Source organism: Syngnathus acus, chromosome 21, assembly GCF_901709675.1.
Source record: "Syngnathus acus chromosome 21, fSynAcu1.2, whole genome shotgun sequence".
Taxonomy (NCBI): Eukaryota; Metazoa; Chordata; class Actinopteri; order Syngnathiformes; family Syngnathidae; genus Syngnathus; species Syngnathus acus.
This window is the reverse complement of record NC_051105.1, coordinates 10,960,154-10,980,733: the sequence shown is the minus strand read 5'-3', so window position 1 is coordinate 10,980,733 and position 20,580 is coordinate 10,960,154. Positions and strand designations below refer to the sequence as shown.

General features: G+C 42.6%; 2 protein-coding genes across 8 annotated transcripts; one reads left to right on the top strand and one right to left on the bottom strand.

Moving 5' to 3' along the window:
• Window positions 1-68: 68 nt before the first annotated feature.
• On the bottom strand, window positions 69-9,408 carry LOC119114997 (RNA-binding motif, single-stranded-interacting protein 1). Of its 3 annotated transcripts, none has more exons than XM_037239090.1 (13): window positions 7,611-7,900; window positions 4,759-4,946; window positions 4,004-4,062; window positions 3,266-3,357; window positions 2,627-2,784; window positions 2,475-2,554; window positions 2,109-2,224; window positions 1,750-1,799; window positions 1,584-1,671; window positions 992-1,042; window positions 497-607; window positions 330-410; window positions 69-255 (listed from the first exon to the last, which is right to left on the bottom strand). In XM_037239090.1, exons 1-13 carry the CDS (start codon window positions 7,659-7,661, stop codon window positions 184-186), a joined length of 1,197 nt encoding a protein of 398 aa, XP_037094985.1. In that variant the 5' UTR covers window positions 7,662-7,900; the 3' UTR covers window positions 69-183. The 3 variants fall into 3 exon arrangements, with proteins under 3 accessions (XP_037094985.1, XP_037094986.1, XP_037094987.1); XM_037239091.1 differs by lacking the exon at window positions 7,611-7,900 and adding an exon at window positions 9,259-9,408 and having other exon boundaries at window positions 103-255; XM_037239092.1 differs by lacking the exon at window positions 7,611-7,900 and adding an exon at window positions 8,165-8,187 and having other exon boundaries at window positions 103-255.
• A 2,858-nt stretch (window positions 9,409-12,266) lies between these two features.
• On the top strand, window positions 12,267-17,802 carry tank (TRAF family member-associated NFKB activator). Of its 5 annotated transcripts, XM_037239095.1 has the most exons (9): window positions 12,341-12,486; window positions 13,335-13,476; window positions 13,575-13,683; window positions 13,792-13,862; window positions 14,795-14,847; window positions 14,934-15,052; window positions 15,839-16,269; window positions 16,669-16,902; window positions 17,005-17,802. In XM_037239095.1, exons 2-8 carry the CDS (start codon window positions 13,378-13,380, stop codon window positions 16,867-16,869), a joined length of 1,083 nt encoding a protein of 360 aa, XP_037094990.1. In that variant the 5' UTR covers window positions 12,341-12,486; window positions 13,335-13,377; the 3' UTR covers window positions 16,870-16,902; window positions 17,005-17,802. The 5 variants fall into 5 exon arrangements, with proteins under 5 accessions (XP_037094991.1, XP_037094990.1, XP_037094993.1 ...); XM_037239096.1 differs by lacking the exon at window positions 12,341-12,486 and adding an exon at window positions 12,267-12,334 and having other exon boundaries at window positions 16,669-17,802; XM_037239098.1 differs by having other exon boundaries at window positions 16,684-17,802.
• The last annotated feature ends 2,778 nt before the right edge of the window (window positions 17,803-20,580 follow it).

Here is a 20,580-nt window from a genome sequence, read left to right as displayed (position 1 = left end):
CTTGTACGAAAATAAAAACAATAAAAAAAAATTAAAACGTCTTCTTTAGTAGTTGTTAAGTTCATTTGATGAACTGGAGTTTTTGAACTCTTGTAAAAATGGCTTCACGACATTGCAAAACCAGTGCAAAGCAGTGAAGGATCCGTAGCGTTTTTGTATGATTGCTCTGGCCAATCGTCTGCACTACTTGGCTTGTTGGTAGGCGTACGACGGAGCGCTGCCGGGTGTGTCCACCTGAGGCGCCACTCCGTTTTCCTAAAAGACAGCACCGGCGAGATTAACTATTTTGCCCAAAAAAAAGGTTCGCTTTTGGACGGCGATACACTTACTTCTGCGGGAACAGCTGCTGGCTGCATGTGCGTGTACTGAGGGATGTAAGCACCGGGCATGGGAGGGGTGGCGCCCAAGAACTGAACAGCACACAAAATAACATTGTTTGGATTTGAAATAGAATGCCTTTCTGATAATCTTGCACATTATTCGAGTATTGTCTCACCGCTCCTGCATTGCCCAAAGACATATGACTCATTTGCTGTGCCAAGGGAGTCATCAGGGACGTAGGCTGCAATGACAGTGATGGCTCCATAGAGGGCGATATGACTGCACCCTAGAAGCAAACGCAAAGGGAGTGGATGCAGATGTGTCAAAGAAACCAACTCAAAAGAGTGAATGGGAATTTTTAGCTGCTCAAGGGAATGCAATGCGATAGTGTCAACAAAAGCTTGTTATTTATTCATGTTCTACGTCATGACCAGAGCAGGGAACGGTCACATGGTGCGGTCAGGTTGCATGCTTGTTGGCTTTTTTTTTTAGAACAAAGCAAAACCTGAGATCTCATTTCATATCCGTCTTTAAAATTTGAATCTTAACACACCTGTTATGTCCATCCTGGCACTTAATAATAATAATTGTACTGTGTGTAGTTTCATTTCTGCTAAAGCCCTAAAGGAAGCATTTTTAGACAAAGAAAAAAAAAAGTCGGTTTGCTCACAGGGTGCTGCATGATGTAGGGCTGATGAGGCATCCACGACGGGTTCTGCACCTGTAACGTCACACAGAAAGAATCAAGTCATTCTTTTCTTGACGAGCCGTGGACAGACGGGAATGCGGTTTTAATGACGTGCAAAAGTTATGACTGGACTGGATCCGCTTTTAAAATGTCTACGCATGATCACCACTTCATTGAACGAAATTTGACAGTAGACCACTGCAAATGACCATAATAATCTAATTTGATCAATTGTGCACATTGCCTGAAAACAGTGGAGCCTCAGTGACCTGACATTTTTCAAGATACATATTGTCGCTCTGCTTATTTGATGTCTTGAGTTAAAATGTACTTAGGAGAGTTAAATAGTATTTAACCAAAGAGCAACGCTTAGCTTAATGCTACCACATAATGTAAATTCCCATAAATAGGCTAACAAAACTAGCAGCAATGTTGTGGGAATTGTAACCCTTTAAGCAACGGATCTTTAAAAACAAACGGTGCAGCAACACTGGTCAACATAGTGTAGAATACACACCGGCACGTTTTGGCTCTTATGTACAGTAGTTGCATGAAGTGATTCAAGAATCCAAACCTGATATGCTGAAACCGGAGACATGTACGTGGACAAGGGCATGTGGGCAATCACCCTGTTTGAAATGCTGTACGCCGGTGGGAAGAATCTACGCACACAAAATCAGAACCATGTGTCGTCTACATGAAGTGAGCTAGACGCAAACGGGCTCGAAAGTCCAACTTACTCGTTTTGCATTGCGGCTGCGCTGGGATCGTACGTGAGTGTCATACCAGCCTGGAGGGGAAAGAACAAGTTTGGCAAAAAATGCATAATTGTAAGTAAACATTTGTGAGGTTTTCTGAGTTGAGGCCCAATGTTAGCATTAGCTCAGTGGAGTGGATCCAATTTTTGGCCTTTTATGATCTCTGTTGTTATCCACATGATACTCTTGACTCGTGTTTATGAGAGTTAGCTGATGAGAACTACTGTGGTGTCCTGATTTTACATTTTGCACGAGTTGAGACGATCAAGCCACTACAGATAAACAGTGCAGAAGTTGTGTGACCTTAAAGAAGCCATATCATGGCTTGATCAAATTTTTACCAGTCTGGTGTTTCCATCTCTGAGCCAACCTCGACCATTGTGCACAAACTTGTTTTGGCTTTGTCGCTTTTTCTGCCCACCGTCGGCAAACTTGCAGAGCAAAGGTTCAGCAGGTGCTGGGTTGAGGACAGAAGATTGGAAAGCAGGCTTCACCAAACAGCAGTCAGACGACACAAGCTTCCAATTTGGAGAGCTGACCCCCCCCACCAGCCGTCTGAAAAGAGGCATGACTATATCTGTCGTATAATCCAATTAAAAAGATTAGGCTGGGAGCGGAGCCTCTTGGGCCGAATGTATATGATCCCCGGCTGGAAGGAGCAAACAGTTGGCTGAGCGCCGTATTAGCATCCATAGAATGGTCTTTACCCGGTACACCGGCGGGCGTCTTGATGAATTTGCCGTTGAAGTGAGAAATGACGGCGTTGCATTTTTCGGTCGACTCCATCCTGGATTTAGAAAACGTAAGTGAGCCAAAAAGCACAATTAAGACGGACGATGTAAAAGACAAGGTGGCCTACCTGGCGAAGCCCACTCCTCTGCTGGCTCCGCTCGAGTCCCTCAAGATGCGTGTTGATATGACCTGGCCAAAGCGCTTCAGCATGTTCTCCAGCTCCTGCTCGTCCATCGACAGTGGCAGGTTGGAGATATACAAGTTGGTTGGGTCTTGTTCTTGTTGCTGAAGGGCCAGATGGGAGAATTACCACTTGCGCTTATTTCCACTGTCTCTCTTTGCTGAGCTTTCGGCACAAAATGGCCACCGTGAAGTTTGAGTCGCTTGCATGCTCGCATCAGCTCATTTTTCTTCTAATAGTTAGCATCAGCAGAAATGCGAGCGACGACTTCAAGACCCAGGGGAGCGGGCTCTCCAAATTAATATTCACAGCGAGGTGATGAGGGGAAAAAAAACACGAAGCAAGCTAAAGCAAATAGAAAGCAGAACGAACTGGTTGAGAACGCCATAACCGGTTTGGCGAGGCGGAAAGAAGGAGAGGTCTCCGTGTGTAGGAAGAGCATCGTGACTGTCTGTAAACTCCATAACGATGAGGAAAAAAATACGTAGGAGCATCATTTTGTTGTCTGCACTATGCATTCCCCCTCCTATTTGTAGAAACCAGTGGACCAGGCAATGCACGGAAAAAGGTTGGTCAGGCAGGTACCTTTGCCATCTGAGCTTGAACTCCACTGCTCTTTAGGGCAGCCACGGCTTTCTGAGCTGCAGTGGGACTATCAAAATCCACAAAGCCATAACCTGAGGAGACAAGTAGGACAAGTAAGGGCAATGCTAGCGTGCAGCGTGTCTTTTCATTCTTGACAAAACAAAAACCTTGCTTACAAGTAGCCGTTACATTTGCATTAGTCTTTGAATATATGCTTTGAATGTGGAGAAGAAGAGCGTGAAAAAAGCGCTGAGGATGCAGATACCACAGCGATGTTACTGGCTGAGGTCAGCTCTTTGTACAAACAGGGTGAAGCCGTAGTCTCTGGCTTCTACTCAAGCTATTTTTAGCCTGCTCAAACTAAATAAAGGTGAATATGTGATTGAAGCTGAAAAAAGGCTCAAGAGTGCGCTGTCAATTTGGCTTTTGAGTCATTTGCTTAGTTTTAATCGCTATTATTGTTGGATTGGAATTTTGGCCCAAATTTTAGCCACAATTAGCTTAAAAAAAATTCAACTTTGTATTGATTCATCATGTGTGTAACGGTACTTGTAGATTGACGAAACTGAAATGGGCAGTCACACTGGATGGGATCAATAACGTGGCATTCAACGGACTCTGCTGCGCCAACAAACCCATTATAATTTTCTTTTTTTTTTTTTAACTATGAACGTTACTCTAAAGCTGCAAGGAACACTGAAGTGCCGTCCTTGTTGGGAGAAACAAGGCCACACACACCTTTGCACGTGTTGGTCGTCTTGTCCAGGATGGCCTTTGTTGAGACGATTTTGCCATAGCTGAGGGAGAAGCAGAAAGACGAGGTATGTTGCCCAAGAGAGCGAGCCAGTTGTACAACATGTAAAGAAAAGAAAAAAAAAAAGGGAGGGAGCGTTCAGCAACGGTGACATCAACGCATTGGCATGAAACGTTATTACGAGCGAGTGCAGCAGTCGCAGGACGGAAAATAATAAAAATGCGACTCAGTGTAGCCGAACCGCCTACATTTTCATTTTGATCGATACTTTTATAAATAACCGATCCCATTAAACTGCGTCGCTGCAATTTAGACACCACCAAAAAAAAGCGCTTAAATTGGCAGCTATCCAGTGTTTATCCAAATTTGGAGGCCTGATTTCAAGGCAATGTAAATCGAGTGTCAACGGTGAGAAGATATCCAGTCCGTAAAATTCCTCGAGCCTCATCTTCTTTTCCCTTGAGATTAAATGAATACCGTAATCCAAGTTGATCCTCACTTCTAAACCGAGCGAATAAAAGAAACAATTAGCCGGAGATTGATAACTAGGGCACGGTATCTCCTTTCACATCACGTTTAAGCATTCACGCAAGAGCGTGAGAACTCGCTCTTCAACTCTGTTTATGAATTTTCTGCCGGGTCCTCCTAAAAACCCATCCGCAGCACTACTGTGTGTACGAACGAGGCGATCGATGGCAGATCAATGGCGGATAACGACGAGAGGAAGTGCGCTACTCACGGCTGACAGAGTTTGACCAGGTCATGGTCCGTCATGGATGGGGACAAGCCTCGGATGTAGAGGTTGGTCTTGCTGAGTTGATCCCAGCCTGCAGTGCTACTACTGCTGCTGTTGCTGTTGTTGGTGGTGCTGCTGTTGTTACTTGGGCTGGGTGGAGCCATGGGATGGGACAGGAGGCTAACTGGTGACTGGAAAAAAGAAAAAAAAAATACTTGTTTGAATAATTCAGTCATTTGTTAATCAGTGGCAATTTGGTGTCGAATAAAAACTCTTCAGTGTTGTACTTGTTGCAGTCGGTATGAGGAGAAACAAATTCCAGAGTGACTTTTTCTGGTCTGAAGAGAGCTTTTGCTCCTCCAGGGATTTGTCAGTGATTATCCCCCCCCTCCTCCTACAACCACCTTCCTTCTCTTTGGAGGATCTCAAGCTGAGAGGAAGTTAATGGAATCTGAAGCATGAAACACCGACATGACCGAGCAACCCGAGTCTGGACTCCCGAGCTTCTCTTGTCTTTTATAAACAGTCAAACCAAGTTTGCCTTTTTTGCCTCATGTCGCTGTTGGTGACATTGTGACATTGTCACCTCCCTTCCGTTCGCTAACTATTTCGGAATTAATTGAACGATTCAACGGAGCGGGCCAAAATGCTCTCATGAAAGGATTTCCTGTGAGGGAAAAAATGAAGCGGAGGTGATTACTCCAGTGAGTCACTGCGATGGTGAGAAATAATGCTACTACTGTTGTCACATGAAGACACTAGGTGATAGTGGTAGTCGCCAAATCAAAACAAAAAGCTATCAGTGAGACCTGCTTTTAATGACCGTCTCATGACTAGTCCCCCATCCCTCCCCCTTAGCATGACTGTGGTTAATTTCACAGTTTTGCTAAGTTATTTCAAGAAGTCAGAAGTCAAAGAACCCAAAAATGCATTTTTTTTTTTTTTTAAAAAGTCCAAGGTCTCAAAGCTATATGTAAACATGGCAACACACCTGTGCAAAACAGCGCAGAGATAAATAATTTTTTTCTACAAACTAGGTCAAATAAGTGGCACCCCTACTATATTCTACTGAAATGTAGAAACTCGTTAATTACACTACATTGTAATGAAAGTGGAAAAAATACAAAGGCTGGGCTAAATGCAGCAGTTGCAATATTACATAAAAAAAAAAAAAAAAAACACTAAAGTTTATTCTGCGGGCCTTCTTTCCAAACAAATGTTGCCGAACGGCCAAAGGAAGACACCAAAACATGCAGAGTTGATATTTCTTTTGAATTGCTTAAAAACAAATACCTGATGCTAATTGCTGGAGAGAAAAAAACACGCACATCCAGAATAAGTCCTTTGTTTGCTGAGTTTGTGGTTTTACAAGATTACAGCGATACAATGCGTGATGGTTCAAATTAATATTTATTTTTTTTTTTCTGCGCAAATTACAGCTTTGGATATTCCACCCAAACAATACTTGACTTTTAATTAAAGTAGTAATAAGTCAATAATAACAAGTTTAAAAGTAAATAAGGTAACAAACCCTATGGAGTATGTAAATTGCATCATATGTGCAATGTTATCGGAAAACACAAACTCGCATTTAAAGCGTTTGTATAATCTACAGCAGGGGTGCGCAATACGTCGATCGCGATCGACCGGTCGATCGCCAAGCCACTATTGGTCGATCGCGTTTTTTTTCCGCACTTGACGCGTGTACAAACAACGGCACTAACAACACAACACAAACACGCTAGCTCGCGAGTTCCCTCCAATTGTCAGAACCCTGTTTTTTCTCTTAAACTTAAGAAAGGGTATAAAAACGAGTGGGGCAGCTGGCCATAGTAAGAAGTATCACTTTCATAGGGAATGGGAGTAGGACTTTTTTTTTTCACAATGACATATATGTATATATATATATATATATATAAAAAATTTAGTGGGTAGATCTTTATGACTTGGTCATTTCAAAAGTAGCTCGCAAGCTGAAAAAGTTTGGGCACCCCTGATCTACAGTATAGCAATAGAATAGCCAACAGCTAGTCGAGTTGACTTCAGTTCAGCGTGAAACTGAAAATTTCCTTCTCCTGCGAGATGGAGGGTCAGTTTTTGGGTTTCATTCACCGATCAATTCACTCGACTAGAGGGACTGTGAGGAGAATGGGGAGCGGACGACATCTTATCAGTCAGCAACAGACCAGCTGAGCCTGTCATACTGTATAATACGCAGGGCTTCCAGTAACAGGCCTCGCCCATTCAGCTCCTGCCACAGGATAACAGCGCGAACATGAGCAAATATGCCTTTTTTTTTTCCTCCCTCTCCAGAATTCTTTTTTTGGCTCAGCGACATTCAGAGAAATCAAATCAATACATGCAACTACGCATCAACGCTTTATTCATCATCTTGCAGGGATATCCCCCCTCCTCCTCAAATCCAGTCCAAACAGAGATTATTGAATTTATTTTGAAGGGCTGCTTGCTGGAAAAGTTAAATTTTCCTCTAGTGCCGTTTGGGGTTGCTTAGGAGAAACATAAGGCAAATCCAAGTTTTTCTTTTTTTTTTTCTATCCATGATACAGGCCGCCGGTATTCACGGTATTCCTAAGAGACCTCTGAATCACACACAGACGCCTTAACACCACACTTTTTTCCCCTTACAAAATAGCACAAGAATCCTTATCATTCTTTCCTTTTTACATTGCAAATGAATCTTTCACCGGACCCTGAACGCAACACTCTAGTTTCACACGAATAAACATCGACTTGATGGGAGAGTTTGCTTGGTTTCGCGTTTATTAAGGCAGTAAATACTAGACGGGCGGGTTAGTAATAGTAAGGGTGGAATAGGTCGAAAGCGTGCTAGTTACCTGTTTGCGAAACTGAGTCCTTAGTGGGTTTCCAGTATTAGAAAAAATCATCCTCAGTCTGATCAAAGGGAGAGTTGCCTTTTACTTGAATAACTAAGTCCCTCGTCTCGAATAACTAAATCCCGCTCACTCGGCTGACGACGCGCATAAAAATGGTATTATGAGCATATCTGTGGTCACGCAGCCTCGATGTCGTCGATGCTCCGGCAACAGACGCCCCCGTCCCAACTTCGAGCGCGGCCCTGCCTCGTATGTTTGACGGGCTTCATGACTCGCATCAGCGGGAAGCGGGAGTGAGGCTAAAATGTTGGACCAAACCATTTTGCAGGTCGCGTAGGGGTGGTCAAGTCCCAATGTTCTTTAATAAAGAATATTATGGACCCGTTTCGAAGTTAGCCGGCTTGTTCAGCCTAATCAAATACAAACCTTAATATTTGGCGTTGAATATCGTCACGTTTTAAGTAATTTGTTATGACCTGCTTTACTAAGAAGATTCCATTCCGCGTGGCATTCACCTATGTTGTTGTTTGGAGTGTTACATGATGCATACATACTTAACATTCCACGGTGTGGCTTGTCCTCATGGTTCTGTTTGCCTCGCACCATTTGAATAAATCGTACTATTCAACAAAGGAGAGAAAAAACATGGACATTTATTAATAGTGACGACTGGGATTACCCACTGCTCGAGGTATTCTAATTTGGTCACACATAGAGCCGATGACGGAGCATTACGACGCTGATGGTTATGGTGAATGACAACAAACAGTGACGTCCTTTTCCGTGCTTTTGAATAAGATTAGGTCAAAAATGCACACCGTCACAATCGTCAACGTTACAAAATCATCGCGGAAATATGACACATTGCTGACATGCTCTTATCCGTGTCACCATTTGTTTATGTCACCCAAGAGTAAACAATTATCTAATACCGCCTATTCTCATGTAATAAAACGTGATCAGATTTGTTGACTGAATTATAAAATGAATTGTATTTGAATTCAATAAGTCCATGATCAACAAAATGACCTGTCTTTTTATAACTAAATTTATCGACCACACTTCCCCATTAAGACACTAATTGAACCGCCATTAATACGAGACAACCCCCCCCCCCCCAAAAAAAAACATTAAAAAAATGTAATAAAGAAATATAACACTGTATTGTATATAAAGATAATGTAAATAAATAAATGAGTTTAGTAATGTGTGATTAATTACTCTCTGACTGTAATATTTGTGTAACAGAAAACCAAAACAAAAAATCAGAAGTTTGGGCACTCGTATGTAAAGATACCATTGTGTGATTTATGATGGCTACTTTTTAAATGAACCTAAAGGTCACCAGTAGAGCATATAGATGTGTTTAGCAGGCCAACAAAAGTCACTAAGGGTCAGCGTGGGAGAAAAGAGGGAAAGGTCTGAGTCGGCACTATCCTTTGTGCGAGGGGGCAGGGAAGAGGTAATTAGGAAATGTTCTTTAAGCCTTAATTCCACCCGGAACGTGTGACTCGTATTGCAATTTACAATCTGTAATCCAATAAAAGAGCTTAAAAAGGAATAAAGGTAACCACAAGTGGTCAGGCGTGGAAAATTTTATCTGACGAGTCAAGCAGACTAGCTTATTAACAAGTCGATAAACGCTCACCTGAATAGACGGCATGGTGTGAAACTCAACAGTCCTGCTCCTTTAGTTCGGGCCACGAGCTCCTCGCTCGAAAAAACTGCGAGTCAAAATATCACAGCTTTTTTTCACACCTAAGGCCTTCTACAGAAATCTCTTCCACATCTTGAAAGTTTAGCCCAGCAAACCAAATAGGAAGCTATTTCATGACGACAAGAAATTGTGTGTCGTATCGCCCGGCTCACCCTTATGGTGTAAGAGACGATTGTTGGAAATGCAGAGATTGCGACATCAATCAAATTCGTAGTATCACAAACCCATTTTCACTTTGATGCTCGCCGGGGATTTCCGAGGGAAATAATTGTGGGTTCTTTTCAGGACTCGCTGCATCTCATGCCATTCCCGATCTTGTGCTTTGACAAACAAAAACCTCACAGTAATATTTCAACCAACTTTCCGTCTTGGTCTTTAACTTCATTTTTGCGTTTTGACATATTTTGGAATTGACATCATTTCACGGTGCGGCATTTCACCTCCATTTTCTGGATCCCGCCCAGTGAATGAGAGGAAATACTTGACATCGGCAGGAAAGGTTTCACTTTGGCGCTCTGCCCTCATTGCATTCATTTCAAATGTCCCAAGAATGAGAGTCATTGTGTTCTTTTGGGCCTCACTGACATAAAGAGCAGCACCAATTGCTCTCTTTGTGCCGGGAAACATTTTCAAGTTATCAACTGTAAACCGTTATGCTTGCATTTATTTTGCTGGCTGAGTTGACCTCGATTAAGGCGACGCTTGGTCACGGTCTCATTGTGTGAGGCGAGTTGGACCATTTTGTGTGGGATATTTTTTCCCGCAAACAATTTGGGATGGTTTGTAGATTTATGAGCCATGGGGAATTTGGATTTAGATGTTAGAGTTTGACTCGAAGTAAAATATTGATAAATACTTGTATTTGTGCGTGTTGACTCTTTATTGACCATGAGTAGCTTTTGACTTTTAGATGCTTGAGAGAAGTCGAGCGCAAATGAAACTGTAGCGCCATTGTTTGTAATTGGCTGCAAGACTGCATGGTTTGTTTCATGTTGAAATGGAAAATGACCAGCCGGTATTGATTTGAAAACAAAATAATAATAATTGCTCAAAACAAATGAGTGAAGCAGACTACAAGTCTCTTGTGTAAATAGAGATTGCCACAGGCCATTGATTGGACTTTCCTCATATCCTCAAATGCTCTTTCACTTCTTCACTTTGGTTCATTGTCAAATTTTCACTCGAGTTGAATGACTTGTTTTATTTGGTATGACGTAGAGGACAATCAATCTTATGTCACATGTGTCGTCTGACGCTTACCTTCATCAACTGAGCCTTTACTGAAGTGATGACTTCATTCTGAAAACAGCCACATCCCATTTTGAAGAGGGTGTGCACACTTATGCAACAAACATCTTTTCAGTTCAGCTCGACTGATTTGGCTGACAAATCATGGACGACCCTGAACGCCTCAAGTCCTTGAATAGCTGGAAGACCCCAGGCTGCTTTACTTCTGCGTGGAAATCTGCATGGCCCGTTGCTCTACTCTTAAGGACATCCTGTTTGCTTACATTCCTGGAAGTGCAAGAAAGGCATTGCAACATTAAAACAACACCATGTTTTTTTTTTGCTGTCGCTTGACAAAACCGTTGTATTGAAGAGAATCGTTTATTTCTTGTAAATGTTGCGGTTAAATGACCTCCTGCCAAATTCTCTCTCAAGCTGTTAATCGGGGAACCTGAAATTTGATACTGCTCACATTCCTCCCCCCACCCCCCGACATGCCGGAGAACTGAGTCCTAGCTTTGCCCTCCGTCCGATCTCGCGTTTCCAGACCTACACCACACTATTTGTTTTCCTTGGAGGAAGCATGAATGAAGCACATGCTGTCACGAGATTTATTGCGGAGGTTCAGTCAGACGTCCATTTTTTAAAAATTTTTTTTAATATATATATCTACCCAGTGGCTGGCTTAGTGCAGCTACCTCAGATGATCCCCGTACGTCGTCTGCAAACAATGCAGTGGTGCCTTGAGATTCGAGTTCACTTTGTAAACTTGCATCTCAAATCACCTCAAATGATGAATAAATAATTTCAATTATTTATATTATATTATATAATAATTTGCTCCTTTTGGTGTGTTCGTCTGGGTTAGTCTATTTCCGGGACATTCTGGGCCATCATAGCCGCCAAAGTAAAAAAAATGGACAAATGACGACTCGTGTTTTGAAAAACTTGTATTCAAATCTCAAGGTATCATTGCACTGCGCTTAACTTTTTCTGCTTAAATCTGCTGCCCAACCCTTAAAATGACCCACTAGCGACGTACATAGTCCACACAGCTTCTCGCTGCCATCTGCTGGTCGTTTTAAGTACCGCTACTGTAATAGACAACTATTTCTATTTCAATTGAATTATCATGATAGGAAGTGGCTAAATAATTCGACACCACATGAACTCTTTCCTCATTAAAACGTTGAAGTGTCTTGGTTTCTAAGTGACGGAAACAAACAGTGCTGCTCGTGACAATGTGAAATTATACTAGAGTGCAAACTCACTACACAGGTTTGCCCTCATTTGTTGAACTAGCATGGCAACCCTGTCCAATTTGTGTGCAAAAATGTAATTCAATACGGGACGACTCGTAATTTGCTCTGCTAATTTGCTGAATTGACTGACTGTCGCGTGAGAGCAAAGAGCATTGTTTGACATTGATCTTAAGATGATGCCAAGAATATAATATTATAAATATATATTTGGGTAGTATATAGTGAAAACAAGTTTGAGTTCATGTAAACGTGCATTTTCCCACGCTGTGCAGCAGGAAATTAACGCAAAGCTAAAAGAACAAGTTGCGCTTTGCCGAGGTCTACTGTATTTACGGTGGCGTGTGTGTGTGTGTGTGGGGGGGGGGGGTCGGTTTCATGCAGCAGACATGTGGGCGGGACCAAACGCCAAGAGCTGGCCGCCGCACCGTCATACCGCTCGCCCATTGGCCGACAGCAACCAAAGGCGGAAGTGCACGGAGCAGCGGGGATTCCCCGAGGGAAGTTCCCAACTCCGCTAAGTAGGCTATGTAAAAACACACACTTCGCCATATCCTCAGCCCCACTTCCTAACTCTGTGTGCGCGTGTGTGTTTGTGTTTATATATGTGTGTGTGCGTGCGAAGAAGATGATGTTGAGCTCACATTAAAATCGACTTTACTCCCTAATAAAGGTAAGCGGACGCTCAGTGGCGTTAGCGATGTGACGTAAGACGCGCGCAAATTGGTCGTTGGCTATTTTGAATGACTGAAATATGGACGAGTTACGTCTACGCATCTGTAAGATTCATTTCGTACAATTTGCCAGGCTCGTTCTTTTTTTATTATTCGTATTGGGATTGGAAGTTGGTTTGTTTTACTGTCTTAGTTGCTATCGGATCTTTGAATGAGTCCAGTTAGAGGAAGTCTACTTGCAGGAATTGCTTTGCTACGGTCTACATGTTTACAACATTTCACCATCAAGGGATTTCCTTCAATGTAAATGATTTAACCGACTTGCAGAAGGTATTTGTAACTTTTAAATAAAGTTTGGATTCAAATATTTGAAAGTCCAGCAGTGTGTTTAAAAATGATCTCGGGCTAATTTTTGTGCTTGTCAAATAGACGAACATATTAGGTGTAAAACTGTTAGCAAAATATTATTTGATTTTCGTCACATTGGCTTCTATAAGTAGAATTTTTCTTTTTTCCCCATCTATTATCAGTCCGCATATTGTGATGAATCAAATCATTTTTTAATGTGAAAGCCTCGACAGATAAGGGTGCATGAAAAGCTTTAAAAAAAAAATTATACATATAGTATATATATAATATGTATTTTGTTGTTTCCGGCATGTGTGATGCTTCACCGGAAATGACAGTTGTCTTTTCTCTAAATCACCTTTTTGTAAATTGTGCATGTGATGGATAATAAACGTGTCAAAGTTTTTATTAGCCATGACATGCCTCAATTTATTGCATACCAAACTTGTAGTGTACTTTTTGCATGTCCCAAAATAATAAAACTGACTTGCATTGACAGGTCCCATAGCTGCTTTGTCAGTGATGATTGTGGCGCACACGGCATGGAGAGGAACATTGGAGACCAGCTCAACAAAGCTTTCGAAGCTTATCGCCAGGTCTCAATTGAAAAGGACAATGCCAAAAAGGAGCTGCAGCAAATGGTAAGGGCGCATGGCAATACATCGGATTTAAAATCACGCTTTCTCACCGCTATGTTGACGTCAAAATCCAACGGATATGCCAAAATGTATTTTTACAGTCGGACTATTATCAGCAATACACGCAAAAACTCCAAAGACAGATAGAAGACCAGGAGCAGCTGATTGCGCAACTGAAAGCTCAGCTGTCCACATCGAGGAAACCGTCAGGTGAGTGATCTGACCCGAATTTCTGATCCATTTCATATTTCCATGGATGCTTTTGAATTCTGCTTTGCCACTGCATGCTGTTAATTTGCACTCTTTTGGATTTCTAAGGGGATCTGAAATGCCAGTCGTGCAACCATCTGGTTGATGGGGCCAGCGCACACGGACAAACACAGCATCCGGTATGTTTGCTTCTGCTAGCTTTTGTGCAAACTCAGCACTTTCTTCCATTTTTTTAGTCTGATTCATTTGTACGCAAATCATCACGCTATCACATGTACGTTGCTTGTATTTGTTTGCCAGCGAGGGGCAGCCTGACTTTACGTGAGAGTGGACCGGTCACTAGACTCGTGTAGACAAACAATCGTTCACACCTCAGGACGATTTGGAATCTTCAATGAACCTAACACACCCGTTGGAATGTTTGCAATGTGGGAGGAAGCCAGAGAAAAGACACACAAGCACGAGGCGAACGTGAAAACTCTTAACAGGAAGGAGGGAAGCCAGATTCAAACTGAGAACTTTCAATTTTGAGAAAGCACCTGCTGTCTTTTTTTGACCCTAGTCGTAGTTCGGGTTTTGTTGCCAGGCTTGTGGTCGTACAAATGTTGTCGTCGTCGTGAGGTGGAAGCTTGCAAGTGAAATGCAGCCGTTGGAAAATCAGACTCGAATCGTGAAGGGACTTGTCAGAGATTTCAGGTGGCTGCGTGATGCTTTCAGGGAACTTCAGGCCTTTTGAGTGTTGCTTAGCAGTGACACATCAAAATGATTTCTGCAACAATAATGACAATAATAAAAAGAAATACCTTATATTTGAATTCAAAATGATACGCTTCCAAGTACATTGGTTGAGTTCTGCAGTATTCTTTTTTTTTTTTTAATCTCGCCATTTCAGTTTGCATTACTATTTTTTTTTTTTATCATGCAGTCATTTTCATTTGACATAATTGGTTGAAACTTGGTTCAAAACAAGCTCCAAACCGAAGTACCCTTTCTCACCACGAGATGGTGATAGAGGACAACATTGCTCCAAGTTTGACTTGACACTCTTCTAACAGCGTGCACAAATGTAGATTCACTTGGATACTTTGAATTGGACAATATTTTTTTTCAGGAGACTATAAGCACCGTTGCTCCTCTGAAGACTGTCTTGAATAGTGTTGACTAGTAAGTGAAACAAACACACACACACACACACACACACAAACTCTCAAGACAGGACACAAGTTCTCATTTGTACATTTGTCTGTCAGTCAGGACATGCTGGATGCACTGGAAGCCATTCACGGGACCTTTCGGCAGATTCGCTCGCTCTCCCGAAGGCAAAAAGATCACCTGAAGAGATTTCATGGAGGAATAGACGCTGCAAATGGTACTCGTCCTACATGGAGGGGAAATTCTTGCATAATTCCGACTTGGCCGCTGACCTTAAATCTGATTTTCCAAAAATAAAAGCATAAAATAATAGAAGGAAACACATCACAAAAAGAGAGTGTATTTCTCGTCTCGTCTGTCAAATCTTGGGCAAATCTGCACACGTCCAGAGAGGTGCGAATTTAGTAATATGTTAGTCGTTGCGGTTGGTATTCACCGGTGAACAATTGCACCCTTTCAAATTAGTTTATCCTGTTTAGCTCGACGAGAATTCTTTTTAGAATTTTCATTGGCATTCTAACTAAAATGTGACACAGACACTAATGTTTTTATTTCCTTTATAAATTTTGCATGGCTGAAGGATGAAAACAAAAAATGGCTGACAAAAAACGGCACTCTTAATTTATTTCATAAACTTTTTTTGCATAACGCAATCACTGAAATCAATTTTTATCGTGTGTCATTTCAAAATGAACTAAATGAAAAAATTGTTTGGCAGAAGAAATGGAATTTTTTTATTTTTATTTATGTATTTATTTATATTCATTTATTTAATTTCCTCACAAATATTTATTTATTTTTCATTTATTTATTTATTTTCCTCACAAACACATTCTGCTTTCTCTTATTTGACACTGTTCAAGTATATTCTAACGTATTTCATTCGTCGTGAATGTTATTCCTCACCCCAAAACATTTTTTACACTGTTGGTTGATTTTTGAGCAAGAATTGGCTCTGTTCACTAGAGTTAAATAAAACAAATGTTTCTGTGTCCTCTGACAGATCAGCAGTTCTCCATGCCCATCCAGTGCACCGACCGCGCAGCAGAAGCCGACGAGCCCCTCTTCTTGGCCTCGAGGTCGACGACGGACATTCCTCTGGTGCCCGCGTCGCTGGCGTCACGCGGCGCCAGCCCCGACAACCGGGACTTTGTAGACTCACTCACCAAGTTCAGTGTCAAGTTCCCGCCTCCCGTGGACAGCGAATACGACTTCCTGAACAGTGCCCCTGAGAGGCCCGTCGCTCTGACCATGCCGGCCAGGCGGCCTCTCTGCAGCATCCTTTCGGCGGGCGACGAGGAAGCGGGCGAGGAGGGGGAACGAGAGGAGGAGCAGGAGCCCTCGGAGCCGCCGGTGCCTTTTGTCATCCCGACGTTCCCCTCCCACACGACGTCCTCCTCGCTCTCACAAGAGGACGTTCGCGGCCCCCAACAGGTGAGAAGCAGGTCTGAGAAAAAGTAGTAGCAAATTATCAGTTTCGGCTCACTCTTTGCTAATGGAGAAGCGAAAAGTGTGCCGAAGTCCAAAATAAGCATTACGTGTAAACCTGAAACACATTATGGGATAATGAGTGCTAATCCCTTGTTTTTCTGTTGAAAGCCGACGCTTGCGTCTGCTAGCATATTTGCCGGAAGGTGTGAGCCAGATGGAAGTGGCGCGGCGCTCGGTGTCACAATCTGATGAAACGCGCCCCATGATTACTATGCGTACCTTTTTAATTGCCATGCCGATTCGTAGCCGACATAACAGTCAATCAATTTTGACCTCCGCTGACCTTTTACCATTTTGGCTATGACAAATCTTTTTTTTTTTTTGCCTGTGATTAAACTAAACCTTTCTTGGCCTCAGTCTCTGTGGAGCCCCGAGCTGTGCGAGGCGGCCGACATGGCGGCGCAGATGGTGAGCGGAATCCCGGATAAATGCGCTTTCTGCCACGCTGTGGTTCCTCAGGAGCAAATGAATGGCCACCTCTACTCACACTTCTCCAAACGCGCTGCTGACTTTGTGGCGCCCCAACCCAGAGACTTCATGTAAGAAGCGTGGCCCAGTGCGGCCCACCGCCGCAAAGTACATTCACTGTACAGGACATTGCAATCAGACTTGAAGCCATTTTATTTAATATTGAAGAATTGAATGGTACAGCCGCTCCAATACTTGTTTTTCTAATAGGCCTGCAGCTGGGATTTTATGATGATGCATCATGAGGAAATAAAGCCAACCATCATTTTTTGTATTAAAGTAGTTGTAATAATTTTTAAAAAAAAATATTGAAAACACAATTAATATAATTTTGAGTAAATTCTAAATACAATTCTGTGGAATGTGTCAAAGCGATGAGTTCAGTTTTCTGCCAAACGAACCGCCGCAACGTCGCGCTCCATATTTCCTAATTGAACCACATTTGATCCAATCAATCAGACTTTGTTCAAGAATCGTGGAAAGATTCTCCACCCACAAACCTGTTGTTGAGAAATTAGCACAGTAATGCCAAGCAGCTGTCGGTCGACCGCTGTGCTGTTTTTCTGAAATGTTTCCAAGTTTGTCGCTATTTAAGAAATTTATGTGCCATATGTTCATTAGACACGGGAATAGGAATTTGAGACTTAACGACGCACAACAATCGGGCACAAACGCGCCGATCAATTACCTCAATTAGGTCCTCATTTGCCCCCACCTTTTTTTTTACTCTAACACAAGTTTGAAAAGGTAATTCTAAGCACAGCCATGTTCCAGTTCTAGGGGTGTGCACACTTTTGCTACCACATGATCTCATTGTTAATTTTTGTTTCCCCTTTCAAAAAGATTTAAAAATAAAATTCATTTGTGTTGTACAAGTTATAGATCATTAATAGTAGAAAAAAGTTGGTCTCATTTGAACCGGGGTTTGTAGACTTCCTCTATCCACTGTAAACTGATATTTAATTCCGCAGGAGCTTTAATTGTGTTTCATAAATAGCCCTGGAAACACAGAGCGTTTTTTTTTCTTCTCCATTTTCTTTGCCAAACTTTTATTAGTGCATCTTTAATGACACGCCACATCATATTACATCCTACAGCGCTGCATGGACACCAAGCTGGAGATGTTTTTTTTTTTTTTTTTTGTCGTCTGGCAAATACAGATCCCTAATGATCCTTTCCGGTTAATCTGCGAAGAGTCAAACATAGTGCAGCCTACACGCTTTTCTCTCTGGGAGTTTGAACAGCTGCTTGCTTATAATTACGATGTCATTCATCATTTGGTAGTGGTAACCGCTACTGACAGCTTGTATTTTTATATTTGCGTTATTTCTTTCTTTATTTTTTCTTCGACCTGCAAAGGTGCGCTCCTCATGGGTGAAGTGTGTGAACTTTAACTTTTTTTTTTTTTTTTTTGGTTAAAAAGGTTTTTATTTTCTAAATGTATGATGCGGAAAAGGCCCGAGATTTTTGAGAAAGATATCAAATCTGGATTGAGATGGATCTGTAGCGGCCTGATTACAAGGTGTCAGAATTGCCAGGAGCAAGAAGGTGAAAGCAATCAGGGGTGAGAAGATTGTGGCACTCGTGAGGGGCAACTAATTATCCAAGTCATTTGTGGAGGGAAGCTTTGGAGGCTGCTCGAGCCCACCGACTGGTGACAGATTGGTGCGGAGGAGAAGGGGAGGTGTTAGAACAATGGAGCCCGGCTCCCCATCATTACTGCTCGCTAATCAGCGCCGCTGCCGCACCCACCGCCAGTCGGTGCTGCCGAGTGTTCGGGGAGGGGAGGGGGGGAGTCAGCAAGGGGGTTAGCGACAAGAGGTTGGAAAGTGACACTACTGGCGCTCAGCCATCGCTTCTTTCGTGAACAGAAAAACGCATCCAAGGCACAGAAACAAGAAATTGGAGGTCCTGTCAACAGATTCCGACTATGGATGGTCATCAAAGTGTGTGTTTTATTTTTTAACAAAGATTTTAGTTTTACTTATTTTGTTAATCTTTGTTGATAATCACAACCTTGCCAATAGATTAGCAATTTCCACAGACATTTTCAAAATCACGAGTGAAATGTCTTTTCAATAGTTCCTTTATCGGGCCTATTAAATTTCAAATGAAAAATCAATTAAAAAAAAAAAAGTTAAAATTTCAAATCATGTATTTTTTTAAATTTACTGTTTGCCACAGAAGTTGACAATTGATCCATGGCATCTTGCTTTGGCAATTATCACGCCACAGTAGTCGCCGTGCTAAAAAAAACACAAGTTGAGAGACAATGTTGAATCGGGGATTCAGGGTCACCTGACTCGAGCGTGACTCTTCACATCAGTGTCATGGAGATGATTAACAACTGAGGAGAGAAGCATATTCCTCTGTCTGTGCCCGGGTCACGGCTGGCATGAGCAGGTGCCAAGTCGCATGGCGGCGACTCGGGCCGAGAGCTGCGCCTCGCCTCGCAACGGGCTCCTCGGTGTTGGAGCGAACGTGTTGAAGCCATCTTTGCCTTTGCTAAGTCTCGCAACATCCACCCTCTCCATCTTGGGGCTTGGAGCAAAAGATTTTGGCAGTCACAGCTACTGATGACAGAGGCAGTGGTGCGATCGCACTCACAACCCCAAAGGACGCGGGCGCGTTCACATTTCGGGCGGGTGTTCACCACACATGGATTGTGCAAAGGCACTGCTCATTACAGGTCACAAGCCAGTACTGCTATTTTTATTTATCTATTTATTTCCATCCTGCACACGTCGACACTAATTCCTAATTATTGTCAAAGAACTGTAGCACTGCTTAATTTTCTAATGACACGCTAATGTTATATCTATTGCCAAGATTACTGGTGGTGGAAAAATGAAATTTGAATCAAAAAATCGGTTTTGATTTATTAGATGGGCACCCAAGAATCCATTCCGGCTTCGATGACCTCGCCTTGCCAGGCGAGGACGATGGGGAGCGTGCTCTTGACTGCTACTAAATTTGCCAATTAACACCTCCAAAAACAAGCTGCCTCCGAGCGGTTTGTTGTCTGATCTTTTAATGATCATCCTTGTAATGTCCTTATTTCCTCCCTTTCATCCAGATGAATCACAAATCTGGATAAATCTGCACCAATTTTGCCGCAATTGATAACCAACCAGACTGGCCTTGATGCCTGACATATTTTCTTTCTCCTCATGCAGCTTGAATCTTTTACACGCTGGTTTGGGCCGGATTATTTTTTTTGTTTTTGCACGTTCCCATATGGCCACGTGCAGCTTCAATTAAGCACATGGCTGCTATGCAACGGACACCATGCTCAATTTGCTGTCATGAAATACAACATAACAGCACTGGCGTCAATAGATGGCCGGTCCCTTTTCAAATAAGCCCCCCCCCCCCTCCCTCTTTTGCAGTCACCCCTCTGGTGCCGCACATGCTTATCAGCCTCCCAAACAACACCTAGTGCAGGTGTGAATATTCAAATCCCCAGTGAACATCACTGTGGGCTTTCTTTGCTTTTCCTCGGAGTCTCCTTACACGCTTGCAGCCTCGGGGCCGCCATGCTGTTGGCTAACGGCAACTTGGCGAAACACCTCCGGCTAAGTGTAAGGTGGATGTCCGTTAAGCAAATGCGCTTAATGACTGATTTAAATTAGCATTTAATTGAAAAAAAAAAAAGGCCGCACCCGCTGAAACTTAAGTGATTTGTTGAACACATGAGCACTTCCTTGCATTTTCTTAGAAACTTAAGAGACGTGAATTTTTACTATCTGGCAATTTTACACGGATGAGGAGACCCACAAGGTTCTC